The 14,802-nt window shown below is 40.3% G+C and overlaps 1 protein-coding gene across 1 annotated transcript; it reads right to left on the bottom strand.

Annotated features, from left to right (window-relative positions):
- Positions 1-453: 453 nt before the first annotated feature.
- On the bottom strand, positions 454-2,442 carry LOC103999660 (protein LIFEGUARD 2-like). The gene is made up of 4 exons (XM_009421473.3): positions 1,461-2,442; positions 1,158-1,271; positions 858-1,015; positions 454-785 (listed from the first exon to the last, which is right to left on the bottom strand). The coding sequence occupies exons 1-4, from the start codon at positions 1,723-1,725 to the stop codon at positions 579-581; spliced, it is 744 nt and encodes a 247-aa protein (XP_009419748.2). The 5' UTR covers positions 1,726-2,442; the 3' UTR covers positions 454-578.
- Between the last annotated feature and the right edge of the window lie 12,360 nt (positions 2,443-14,802).

Here is a 14,802-nt window from a genome sequence, read left to right as displayed (position 1 = left end):
TATGTATCAATTCCACCTGCAATTATTGCTTCTCTTGCAAGCAACTTCCTCCGATTCATCCAACCAAGGCAGCATGTAGCGACAGTGCCAATCATCCGTTTCATCATTTAACTCTCTTCTGATGCCAAGTTTTCACCATTTCCTGGGTGAAGCAGATTCAACTCAACCTAAAATCTCCCAAAACAAATTCTAAAATTCATACCTATACCCATTGTATGTAACGACCAAACCATTATAATATAAATTCTGGGTACAATTGATAGGTTGTGTTAGATTTTATTGGATATTTCCATATCTAGATGGAGTTGGATATATACATATATATTACAATTTTGTCATCTTAAACTTTTGAATTTGTAGTGGTATGAGGTCATTTGTATCTGAATCAAAATATCCAAATGCATGAATACATACTTCAAAATAAGAAACAGTATTAGTTAACCCATTGTTGTTTATGGGGTTACCTAACGATATCCATAGAAAAACTCCACTGTCAAACCATGGCCTAAGAGTGTAAGATTTACGGGGAGAAATCCAACTTTAATTACAATCATTAACATGATGTCTCCTCTACTGTTCTACCTCTCGGCTGCTCTGAAGAGAGTGAGCAAAGAGAGGAAGAGGTTGATGATGTCGAGATAGAGAGCTACTGCAGCCCACATATAGTCGTCGTAGGAGTACCGCTTTATCAGGTTATCGGTATCGTAGACGATGAAGCCACAGAAGATGATGGCGGCCAACCCGCCGTAGATCATGGCGGAGATCCTTCCCACAGGAAACAACACCTACGGATGAATCGGAACATGAAGCAAAGTCTTAGTGCTCATCATGGTAGAGCTGACAGCATAAGCTTTTACCTGGATGAGAACGAACACGAAGAGTATCATGATGGAAGAGAACAAGAAAGGGCCGAGGAAGGTGAAGTCGTAGCCCCTCGCCGCAGCCCAGAAGGTGTAGATCGTGAGACTCACGACGACCAGCGCCGTGAGGACGACAGATTCGAGAATAACCTTCCCTGCACACAAACGTAAGAAGCATATAAGGTTGCTCGATAGAACTGCATGCATCCATCTTCTCCACACCAAGACTACTCCATGACCTAGACAGCATAGTTTTCGATCTTGGAAACAGAAACATAGTGAAGATGTCAATCCAACCGCTTGTAAAGGCACATGTCAATCCAACAGCGAAGCCGAGTGAGACAGTGAATATGCCGAGGAGAAGATAATTGAGTGGGTAGTGCTGGTAGTAGTAATACAAAGGGCATATCACTGCATGTTTAGGAAAGTTGAGGTCGTCATCAGATATCTCAAAGACATACACGCACGAGAACTAAAAACAACTCAATATGTCGTGATGACATCTCGAATTAGAACAAAGTGAATTGTCGCCTAAAGCAAAATATAAGTAATAATTTGGGAAATGAAGAAGAAGAAGAAGAAAGAGAAATGATGGGGTACCGAAGAATGGAAGGATGATGAGGAAGACGTAGAGGCCGAGGCCGGCGCTGGAAGAGACGAAGAAGTGGGAGACAGGATGGATGGAGACGACGGCAGCGGCGACGGCGACGGTGATGAGCATCTGGGCGGAAAGGATGGAGTAGATCTTCCTGATGAACGACCATCGCAGCTCTGGCGGCTCCAGCATCACGGGGTAGAGCGCCCGGATGCCGGCCTCCACGCCCCCACCGCCCTTCGCATACGGCGGCCGCGCCCACATCCTCATCGGCGACTGAGAAGGACCTGTAGGCACCCGGGAGAGCGGTGGCGAGGATGAAACGGTAGAAGAAGAAGAAGAAGAAGGCGAGAAAGAGAGCTAGGGAGGAGCGGTGAAGGGGCCGTTGGGCGGTCGTCCATGTCTGGCTGGTGGCGGACGCGCAGGGAAGGTGGAGGAAACGTGGCGAGTGTTGGGGTCTTCGTGGCGCCGTAGAAGACAAGAAGAAAGACAACACCCACCTTCGTCAGCTACCTCACATGTGACATGGTCCACAGCGAGGACCCGCTGACATAGCCAATGCCATACCAGGTGGGTCGACAAACCTCGTCTCGAAGTAACTTAAGTATAGACAACGAAAATACTGATTTTTTTTAAAAATAAATTCATGGAAAAAATCTATCTGTAAGAAATTTTAACCCTTTATAGTGTGACAAATTCAATTTACCCCTATCTCTGCTGCAGGGGAGGCTGAGCAGGACGGAGGAGAAGCTCTACCAAAAGATTTTTCTCGAGAATTTATTTTTTAAAAAAATTATTTAATATAAAATATATGCTTTTTTTAAGTTAATTGGGGATGTGAAGAAGTTCATTATAAAGACAAAAAGACCTATATATAAATGTTTACTATAATTATATAATTATCGTTAAAAAATAATTTATATATAGTGACTCATGATCTAAAAATTTTAGAGAAAATTTCTATACCTAACTCAATCATAAATGATATGATAAGATGAGATAGCTAACATTACATCCTATAAATAGGATCATAGTTTATGAAACAAGATAGTGTATATTTGGAAATGTCTTGTAAGTGTTTTAAGACTTGTCTCCTATTTAATACTACTTCAATTTTCTTCATTGAAAGTATTTTTTTTTAATTATATTATAGTATTCTATTTTTATCATTTTCTTACTCCTCCATCCCCAACATTTATAGTATCTCAACCCCTTATTTTATTTTTTGAATGAATTTCAAGGTTTATTGAGGGTGATTACGCTAAAACTTCAAATCCTTCATTATGAGTTTAAAATTTTATTCATGAAAAACAATGAATCGGTATAAAATTTTCTTTCTTCAATGGTTGAAATTATTAGTTAAATAAAATCTTACGGTGAATATCTTCATGATTATATATAATTATTGTAAAAGTTTTAAAAAATTTAACTTTAAATTTTGATTATATTATTGGCACAATTGATGAGTCAAAAAATTTATCTATTTTTTCATTTAATGAACTAATGGAATCCTTGCAAGCACATGAAGCAAGGTTGACTAGGTCACTTGAAAAAAAATGAAGAATAGATATTTCAAGTTAAGGGGGAGTCTTTTACTTCAAAAAAAGAAAAAAAAATTAATAGAAAGAGGATGTGATAGAGGAGGATTGCATAGTAGAGGAAATGCAAGAGGAAGAGGATATTTTTATAGGTATAATGAATAAAAATAATCAAATTATAATAAAAAATAAAAGTAAAATTCAATGTCACTATTATAAAAAAATTAGTCATAGGAAGGTAGATTGCGGGAAAAGAGAAAAGCAAACAAGTTATATGGAGGAAAATGATTAAGGTAGTAAATTGTTTATGGCTCATTCACAAGTTAATGATATCTCAAATGATATTTAATTTTTGAATAATTGATGTTCTAATCATATGTCAGGCATAAGATTAATGTTTAGAGATATTAATGAAACTCACAAGTTGAAAGCGAAGATAACGAGTAAATCCAAATAGAAGAAAAAAGAATAGTTGAAGTAAAGACAAGCTAGGAAGATAAAACATCTTGATAATGTTCTTTTTATTCCTAGTTTATCATATAACTTGTTGAGTATTAGACAATTGATAGATGATTGAGATTCAGTTATATTTGATGATGATTCATGCACTACTAAAGATAAAAAATATGGTTTGATTATAGTAAATATTTGTATGATGCAAAACAAGATGTTTTCACTTGATGTTCTAAATATTAAAAAGTATGCTCTTGTTACAATTTAAAAGAATGAGTCTAATTTATGGTATTTAATAAATTAAGACTTTAATATTAAGGGTTTAAGATTATTAAATAAAAAAATAATTTTTGGATTGTTTAAAATTAATACACTTGTTGTATGTGAAAGATGTATTTATGGAAAACAAAGTAAGAAACATTTTTCTACTAGAAAAGAATGAAGAGCATTTAATTATCATAAATTAATTAATACTGACTTATGTAGACCTATAAATATAAAATTATTTAGTGAAAGTTAATATATTCTATTGTTTACTGATGATTATAGCCGTATAAGTTGGGTATATTTTCTGAAATTAAAATTTAAAATATTTGATAATTTTTAAAAATTAAAAGCACTTATAGAAAGGCAAAGTAATATATGTATAAAAATACTTCGGATAGATAGAAGTGGTAAATTTTTATCTAATAAGTTTAACTTTTTATGAAAAAAATAATATTTACATGAAATTAATAGCACTACATACACCAGAGCAAAATAATATAGTTGAACATAAGAATCAAACTATTATTAAACTAACAAGAAGTTTACTTAAAAGAAAGTATCCTAAATGGGCAGAAGCAATTGCTGCTAGGAAATCACGGATCGACATCTCATGCACAGTGGAAAACAAAAATAAAAATAAAAACTAGATTTTCCAAAGTCAAGTACTTGATCGTTATGTGATAATTGGTGCGCGAGAAACCCGCAAAATCGAAAAACCGCACGTATCATGTTAGAAGTATTACTTGGGGAGATCATATATCCTCAAAATTTCTAGATCTGATGGAATGGGTAAAGGAGAACTCGTATACTCCTTTTTAGCGATGACCCACACAACAGACATAGTGACAACGCTCCTCAAACTGTTGTGGGTTCTCCCTCTCCATGCACTGACCACCAGAAGTTCTAACCTATGAACTATGAGGTTCCTCCTATTTATAGAGATACAAGCAGCTTAACCCATAATAGATCCTATCTTCCTTGGATCTCTATCTAATCATCCAATTAGATCTCTATCCAATCATCCAATTAGATCTTATCTAATCATCATCTCCATCCAATCATCCAATTGGATCTTATCCACTTATCCAATTGAATCTTATCAATCATCCAATTAGATCTTATCTAATCATCATCTCCATCCAATCATCCAATTGGATCTTATCCACTTATCCAATTGAATCTTATCCAATTATTCAATTGGATCTTTATCTAATTGAATCTTATCCACATGATCTAAACTGGAGCTCCGCGGATATTTTATATCTGCATTTCTACTTGTCGCAATATCCATCATATATGTGTGATCATCTAGGCCTGATACCGAGTTGGCCATGAGTTGATTCTATCATAACTCTTTCTGACTGAAAACTCTTGATATAGTGAATTATTATCTCTATAATAATTCACTCAATTCATCAACTATGGGTATATTAGGCCACTACGCCATAGTCCCTAGACGATACAGAGAGATCTAATCTATCGAACCTATCTATCCACAATTATCATATGTCGATAGTCCCTCATTCATCTAATATCTTATAATGTTAGGCCCATACGGAATCTTGTCTGAGTCTCACTCTAATCAGATTCTCCCAGAAAACTCCTTCTCTCTTAATCCGAATGACCCTAGCTAGGGATTTTATCTGAGTGAGCACACACAGGATATTCTTCTCGCGATACAGAGAGTAGATGATCCTCTATTAATATTCAATTGTCTTTGTAAAGTTTGTTGTCATTCCTGAGAACTAATTGTACCAAATTTGGAACCTCCAAACGTATAAGTCTAGTGTCAAAGAATGGAGTACTCATATAAGACATCTTTAGTGTCTCAAGTTTAAGGACCAAACACATAATTAGGACTACGAAATCACTGTCTAACGTCAGGTATCATTAACTATCCAGTATACTCATTCTCCAATGAGCACCTACATTGTACTTCTAGTGTCTACACACGAGCGACTATGAGACCAATCACCTCCATCATATGGATGAGTATATATCACACTAGTTTATCCGATTATCTCGATGTCCTTCTTGAGTAACTTATGATCGGGATGATTTAGAGTCTATATTTAAAGGTGAATCGGTCTCTTTATCGTGATCTCATAATGATATGATTCTCATTACACAAATCCAATGACATCATAATATATATCCAGATAATATGTGATAAAATATCAGTAATAATAAATAAAGAGATTATCGTAGTATGTCACAAGTGTCATTACTAATATGATTGACTTGTAGTGTACTTATAACTAACAATCTCCCACTTGACCTAAAGTCAATCACCTATGTGTCTGATCCCCCTCAAACCTCTATGACACTCAAATACAATCTGGGTCAATAGCTTTGTCAATTGATCTATAATGTTATTTTTGGATGTAACTCTTTCCTCTGCTATATCTCTACAAGCCACGATCTCTCTAATAAGCTAGAACCTCCTCCGAACATGCTTAAACTTCTAATAAGACCTAGGTTCCTTTACTTAAGCGATCACTCCATTGTTGTTGCAATATATGAGAATTGGTTCCACGTTGCTCGATACGACTCTTAAATCCGTGATGAACTTCTTCATCTAAACCTCTTCGTTTGTTACTTCTATCGCAGTAATGTATTTTACCTTTGTGGTCGAGTCAGTAGTAGTATTTTGCTTGGAACTCTTCCAACTCACTACTACCCCATTCAGGGTGAACACATACCTTGAATTCAACTTATAATCATTGAAATCAAAATGGAAACTTGAGTTTGTGTAGCCCTCAACTTGGAGACTACCTCCTATGTATACCAATGAAAGATCCTTAGTCATTCTTAAATACTTAAGGATACACTTTACTGCTTTTTAGTGCTCCAAGGGTAGATCCGCTTGATACCTGCTCGTGACACTCAAAGTATATGCTATATCAGGCCTGGTACATAACATAACATATATGACAGACCCTATCGTAGAGGCATAGGGTATATTATCCATGTTTACCCTTTCTTTAGGAGTTTTTTGAGACATAATATGAGAAAGTGAAATTTTATATCTCATTTGTATGAGATATTTCTTGAAATTTTTCATGTCAAACCTTTTGACAATGGTATTTATATACCTGGATTGGAACAAATCAAGCATCCTCTTGAATCTATCTCTATAGATCAGATCTCCAAAATATAAGATGCTTCCCTTAAGTCTTTCATAGATAAGTGTTTAGATAGCCAAGCCTTTACTATTGAGAGCATTCCTACATCATTCCTAATGATTAGGATGTCGTCCATATAAAATACTAAGAAGGTGATAGCGCTCCCACTTACCTTCCTATATACACAAGACTCATCTTTATTCTTAACGAAGTCATAAGATATGATTGCATCATCAAATCTTATGTTCAAACTTCGGGAAGCCTACTTTAGTCTATAAATATACTTAAGTAATATACACACCTTATCTGGACTCTACTTACACATGAATCTCTTAGGCTATATAATATACACCTCCTCCTCGAGGTTGCTATTGAGGAACGTAGTTTTTATGCCCATCTGCTAGATCTCATAGTCATAATGTGCTGTAATAACTAATAGAATTTGGATGGATTTTAGTATAGCTACGGGTGTGAAGGTTTCGTTATAGTCAACATATTGCCTTTGATAATACCCCTTAGTCACCAACCTTGCCTTATAGGTCTTCACCTTTCTATCTACTCCGATCTTCTTCTTGAAGATCTATTTACAACCGATAGGTACAATATCCTCAGGTGTATCAATAAGGTTCTAAACTTTATTGGAGCATATAGATTTTGTCTCAAAATTCATGGTTTCTTGTCACTTCTTAGAGTCTATGCTTATAATAGCCTTCTCGTAGGTTGAGGATCACATCCTGAGTATCCTCTCCACTGATATGCCCTACATATCTCTTAGGGGGGTGTACCACTCTATCAGACCTGTGCAAAGTTGGAATTTATATGTCAAGTGCCTAAATAGACTCGACCTTCAGAATGGTGCCTGAGTTAGGTTCTCTAACCTTGCTCAACTCTATCATGCTCTCAATTGTCTAAGTCAAGAATGTGTTCTTTCTCACAAAATACTACTTTCTTGGCAACAAAGATCTTTTAGTCCTCGGGGTGATAAAAATAATACTCATAAGTTTTCTTGGGGTTTCCCACGAACTTGAACCATTCCGCCTTGGAGTCCAACTTATCGGGATCGTGTATTTTAATGTAAGCAGGGTAGCCTCAAATCTTAACAACCTTAAGATTAAGCTTCTTCCCTTTCCATATCTCATATGATGTTGATATTACCAATTTAGATAGAACTCTATTTAAAAGGTAAGTTATGGTCTCCATGGCATATCGCCAAAATGAGATAGGTAAGTTGGCTAAACTTATCATAGACTGCACCATATCTAATAGCATATGATTCCTCCTTTCTGATACACCATTGAGCTGTAGTGTATAAGGAGGTGTCCATTGGAATAGAATCATATGGTCCTTGAGGAACTAGGTGAACTCTACACTTAAGTACTCGCCTCCTCGATCTAATCGAAGAGTCTTAATATTTTTTCCGGTCTAATTCTCTACTTCATTCTTATACTCTCTGAAAAATCATAAGTAAAAATAATGAAGTAGGAGTAACCATCTATATCCTAAGTTGACATAGAACCATATACATCGCTATGTATAGGTTCTAGTAACTCAGTAGCTCTCTCTCCCGTTCCATTAAATGGAGAGTTGGTTAGTTTTCCACGAAAGCAAAGCTCACAAGTTGCATATGACTCATAGTCGAATGTAAGCAACTTTTGAACTCTTCCTTTATGGATATGACCTAGCCTATAGTGCCGCAGGTATGCACTGTTTACTTCATCTCGCTTCCTCTTAGATATGCTTACATTCAAGACATGTGGAGCAATGTTTAGCATAAACAAATTATTATGCAATGTCCCTAGTGATGATATTATCATCCTTAATAATTCAATAACTATTATTCTCAAAAACTACTTTATAACGAGTCAATGTCAAATATAAAATAAAAATAATGTTTTCGATAATAAAGGAAATAAAATAATATACATCTAATGCAATAGTAGCTCTACCAGACATATACAAAGTGACTTCACCGATAGCAATAGCAGCAACTCTTGCTCCATTGCCCATCTTAAGGTCCATCTCTCCTCACGCCAATCTCCTAGGCTTTGTTAGAATCTACAATGAATTGTAGATGTGATAAGAAATACTAATATATAATACTAATGTACTATCACAAAAATCTGATAACTAGAGACTGATCATGAATATACCTAAAGCTTCTCTAAACTTCTGTTTCATCTTTTCTATAAGGTACTCCTTGTGTTTTTTTTCCAATGCTTGTTTTTATCATAGTGGAAGCAATGACCTTTATTCTTCGCTAGGTCAATCTTGGCAACCTTTGCCTTACTCCGTTTACTCTTGCCCTTCCCCTTCTTAAGAGACTTCTTAGCCTTCTTTTTTCTTTTGGTCTCACTAACATAGAGAATTATTTTCTCTTTCTTAATTATACTCTTTGTCTCCCTCAACATATTGAGGAGCTAAGGGAGAGTTACCTTAAGTTTATTCATATTAAAATTCATAATGAATTAGAAAAATAAGTTTGGTAGAAATTGAAGTATAAGATTAACGCACAAGTTATCATCTAGGATATTATTAGACCTGAGTTTCTCAATCCACTCTATCATCTTTAGAATATGATTATGAACCGATGCCCCATCAGTTATCCTGGTGCGGAAGAGTCTCCTAGATATCTCATATCACTGAGTTCTTCCATGCTCCTCAAATAGTTTATGGAGATGTAGGAGTATGGATCTGGTATCTATGTATTCATGCGGTCTTTATAACTCAGAAGTTATAGAGGCCAACATGTAATATTGAGCAAGAGTATAATCATCAATATACTTCTTAAATCGGGCAAACTCTTCTTGAGGTGCTCCTATCTCAAGCTCTGGTATGATCGTATCCAAGACATATGCGATTTTTTCGTTATGAGAACTATTCTCAAGTTCTGGAGCCAATCTGCATAGTTCGGACCATTGAGGCAGTTGACATAAAGTATGCCACGTAGAGGGTTTGATGGTGATATGTTTCTAACAAACAAGAAATGTAGCATAAATAAATAAATAACATTTAGATTTTACAGAAAAATAAATAGTCAAGATATGGACTTCTATTTTGATATGCTCCCACTATGTTTCTAGTGAGTCATACGACACCCTCAGCATGTGAAATGGAAGTCTCCGACAGACTTCTATTAGGGATCGAGATCCAATCGGTATCTTAGTATAACGTTGAGGGACTCGACCAATCACACTAAGTCTAAAAAGATAGGCAACTTTTACAATCATAACTTCTTGTAAATCTCGTTCTGTTTGGCCTCTGAACCATCATGGTCTCAAGAGACTCGACCAACCATGATGTCAATTAAGTTATCACCATCGTTATAAGATAAGTCTGATTCAATGATATGCACTCGAAAGACTCGAACAAGTATACCATGTCCTCAGGTCATCGGTGACATCTCTATGTCGTAGGCAATATCTCGAATCACAATATAGGTGAGCCTCGAGTGACTTGACCAACTCAACTTATTGTCACGGACAAACTTCTAAACAAGGTGTTTGATGTAATGCTTATATCTGTCCGTGTCTATTGGCATGTTCATGCCTTGTACAACATGTAAAGGGGCGGCCGAAGGCTTAATAGTCTCATTTTAGTTGGGTTGGTGGCCTCTTTAGGCTTGTAAATAAAGGTTGTGTCATGTAGACACGTGCGAGAGCTTTTCGGTCTGTAATGGACCATTTTACCCTTTGTTGTGCCACTGTTCAGAGCTTATAAAGTCTGTTTGTAATTTGCATTGTCTATGAAGTGTTTTTCGGAGATGTTTGCTTGTGGATCCCGTTGGAGGCGTTCTCTCTTTTGGTGGTCCTAAGGGACAATGGGAGGCTTCGGGGAGGCTGACCTTTGCAGACGGACGCGCGAGGGTGCCGCACGACTTAGGCAAATCCAGCTAAGTCCGTGTCATATGGTATCAGAGCGGGACAAGCACTCATAGAAACACTTGACATGCAAACGTGGGGGACCTAGCGGGGCTGCGTTGAGGGCAGTCAGCAACGCGCGACCGTTTGAGGGAAAACGGGCATGGAGATGTAGGGAAAAGAGTCGCTCAGAGGAGCGGGCATCTAACATTGGCATTCAGAGGAATGGCCAACCCTTCGCGCAAGAGGCACCACGAGAACAGGCAAGCTTGGAAGAATGCGGAGCGCACAAAGGTTGGGATGACTGAGTTTGAGCTACGGCTCAACGTTGACAACTTTACTTGATGGTGCTCAAGGCAAGCGAGGCGCTTGGCAAAGGACGAGACCATGCAAAGTTGAATGAGTTGCTCAGCGACCGAAAGGGTTGTGCAAAACTCACAGAGGTGAGGGGAATTGCTAACTCGAAGAATTTGGTACTTATGCATGGGCTTGTATGCGAACGATGGAATGTTCGTGGCCATCCCAAGGCGACCGAGACTCGACGCCATGGAGCATTGAAACTTTCTCTTCGGCATGTGAAGGATACGTCCGTAGGAGGCTGAAGTGTGCAATGAGTTCAGCATGTTGCTAGGCCTTGAGGGGCGCAGTGGGGGCTGTATTGACGGGGAGGTGCAATCTAGCAAGTGCGTTTGCAGGAGGCAGAACAATGCACAGTTTGTTCAGCAGATCGGAGTAGTCCAAGGGGATGGTGGTCTCCGAAACGAAGAGAGATGTTGCTCAAATGGGATAGTTATCCAGGAGGGATAAGTACCGGCTCTCCAGTGGGAGAATCATGTGCGACGTACTGCACATGTTGAGGAGGAGTACCTCAACAAACAATAACTCCACGAAGCTTGATGGACTGAGCAAGCGGCGAGGAGTCGTCGCATGATCTCGCTTGAGAGAATGCATTGGTGGATGCATTGCGAGATTAAGTGGGGGAGCAATCCAAAGCAACTCAAATGGAGGCACACTTGGAGTCGATATGGAGATCGGACTCAAGGGAGGGCTGACCCGTGGAATGGTGGGCGCGAGGGCCACCATCGACTCAATGCAAAAAACGAGGAGCGGAGCAACTTGGGTGTAACTTGGCGAAGTACCCAAGCCGCATGAAGGGAGCCAGCATAGAAGTTGGAACATGGAGCAGAGGCACAGTGCTTTCCCTAGACAGAGGTCAAGGACATGAACTCTTGCAGAGACAGGAGTAGAATCATGCTGTTCCATGGGTCCTTCATTCTGACAGAGCGGACTCATCTTGCATGGTGCCAAAGACGAAGGGAGCTTCGGGGCACATGCACCTTATCTCGAAGGAGCATTTGATGGAGGAACTAAGGCGACTCAATTTGCGAAGGCGAAGTTGGGTTCAGAAGGCCTTAGCACGGGGCAAGAGGACGCGGAGGCGGGTACTCTTGAAGAATATGCCACGGTGTTGCCATTCAAGTTGCCATGAGAGAAGCGGTGCGCAGCGGAGATTGTGCTGGTTGGGGCAGAGGCCCAGGATCCAGACAATGGTGCACTAATTGCAGCGAAGTCGGGGGACTTCGGGAGCTACTAGGCGACGGACTGTCCTAGAGTGGTGCTTCATCTAGGTGTGACCCAAGAGTGGGTGGATGAAGGTCGATTGCCAAAGGAGCGAACAAAATCGAAGGTGGAGGAGACCCTGCGATGTATTGGCAGAGGCCACACATGGAGGGTTCACAATTCGAGTTTATTCCACAAGGATCAGAATGCAATGGAGATGTCACCAGGAGGCGACATGGTGCAGCGGATCGTGGTGGAACAGTTCGTGGCAATGCGACACACACGACACAGTCCCGGGAGGGACTAGATCATATGGAGGTATGATCGGGAGCTACTGGGAGCTCCACTTCGGTGAACAACACGACGGCAAGAAGGGCTATGGATTCAAGGAGTGAAGGCCATGGTACTGCAGAGGCGGGTCTTCCGTGCGTGCATCGAATTTTGCTTCGGATGAAAGCCTTGGTCATCAGCATATGGGGGCTGGGTTCCACCAAGGGAAAAGTTCGAATGCAAGTACCAGTGAGTTCCATGGGAGGAACTTGATCATGCAGAGGTATGATCGAAGCAGCTGGAGAGTTGGACTGCTCCAGAGCTCATATTCGCTTAAGGGAGCCCGGCAAGTCAGAGGACAAGGCCGAGTAAGCGAACGTTGCTACCAAGGAAGCTAAGGAGAACAGAATCGGTGCAAACCCTACAACGTGATGGCAGAGGCCATGCATGGGAGTTGCAGTCTGTCTTTCCATCGACCAAACAGACTGCTTGGAGAACACAGAGGTGTTGAAGCAGGAGGTCGAAAGGGGCGAGGAAGCGACGACGAGTCCAGAGGGACTTAGCTACCTAAAATCAAGCAATCAGTTAGAATGGAGGTGGACTCGGAGGTGTGTCACGGAGGCATATCTACTGATTGTGAAGAAAAGGGATGGAGATGCGAGGCGACGGATAGTAGTGCCATGGGCATGACAGCGCCATGGTACCGCAGAGGCGGGACTTCCGTGAAGGTCATTGATCCCTTGCTCTCACGGAGGGAGAGCGCTTGGTCGTGAAAGGGGCCGAGGAGGTGGAGCATGCAGAGGCAATCTCCAAGTACCGAGACAAAGCTGAAGGGCAGAGGCCAAGAAACTTCGTAAGACCGGTGTCAACAAGTTTCTCATCAAGATAGCCGTAAGTGAAGGACTTCGGGTCATGCAAGAGTGCACGACCAAGGAACGAAGCAGGCAATACGTGGTGTTGTACCTTTGCTACTCAGTGGAGTAGGCGACAGGGTTGATGGAGAAGACGGTACAATCCCAGAGGCGACCTCATCTATCAGAGAATTACTCCAAGTTGGGGTGAAAACTTCCTGCATTCCAGAAGTTCAATGGCATTGAGAAGGTGAATCACAGTAGCTAACTCAACGCAAGGAGTGCAAACACTTCAAGTGCTTCAGAAGTGTGAGCAAAGAGCAGGCGAAGGCCAGTAACCAGCTCGATGCATGAAGTACAACCTCGAGGAGGCGGGCGAAGTCAAGTAACTTTTGCCTTCTCAACTCTTAAGAGAATGGGCGAAACCGAGTACCCCAGTTCTCTTATCTATCCAGCAGAGGAGCTCTGCACAAGTTCAAAGACCCTTCGAAGATAATGGAAGACAATAGTTGTCAAATCCTCACCAACGGTGATCAGTGCTACTGAGAGTAGATTGTCCGCTTCATTTCCCAACGAAATGCCAATCGAAAGCGGAAGTGATGCGAACCTACTTGGATGTGACAACTAACTGAAAGAAGAGTCAATGAGCAGATTTTGTGGGGGAAGGACCCAAAACTTCAGAAGTTTGTGAGGCGATGCTCGTTAAAGCTCCAACAAGCATCCACCCAGTTCAAGCAGCATGTGGAAATTTTGAGAAACTGGTGCAGTAAGAATGGTCTTTTCCTTCATTTGGTGGATCCGCAGGAATCAACGAGGATCAATACAACTCAGCCAACCCCACACCAGAGTCAAAGTCATTGGTGAGTTGAAGCAGCATGGCGGATCAAAGGTTCGACTACTCAGAAACAGCAGCGGAGAGCAGCTGGGAACCAGGAGACGCATTGCAGCTGGAGCAGAAGATTGAAGACTCAGCAAAGGCGAAGAGTTGCAGTGTTCACAAAGGATTCGACGAGGACGTCGAAGGGATAAGTGGGGGAGAATGTCACGGACAAACTTCTAAACAAGGTGTTTGATGTAATGCTTATATCTGTCCGTGTCTATTGGCATGTTCATGCCTTGTACAACATGTAAAGGGGCGGCCGAAGGCTTAATAGTCCCATTTTAGTTGGGTTGGTGGCCTCTTTAGGCTTGTAAATAAAGGTTGTGTCATGTAGACACGTGCGAGAGCTTTTCGGTCTGTAATGGACCATTTTACCCTTTGTTGTGCCACTGTTCAGAGCTTGTAAAGTCTGTTTGTAATTTGTATTGTCTATGAAGTGTTTTTCGGAGATGTTTGCTTGTGGATCCCGTTGGAGGCGTTCTCTCTAACCCGTTCTCTCTTTTGGTGGTCCTAAGGGACAATGGGAGGCTTCGGGGAGGCTGACCT

Source organism: Musa acuminata, chromosome BXJ1-1, assembly GCF_036884655.1.
Source record: "Musa acuminata AAA Group cultivar baxijiao chromosome BXJ1-1, Cavendish_Baxijiao_AAA, whole genome shotgun sequence".
NCBI classification, from domain to species: Eukaryota; Viridiplantae; Streptophyta; class Magnoliopsida; order Zingiberales; family Musaceae; genus Musa; species Musa acuminata.
This window is presented reverse-complemented; position numbering and strand designations above follow the sequence as displayed.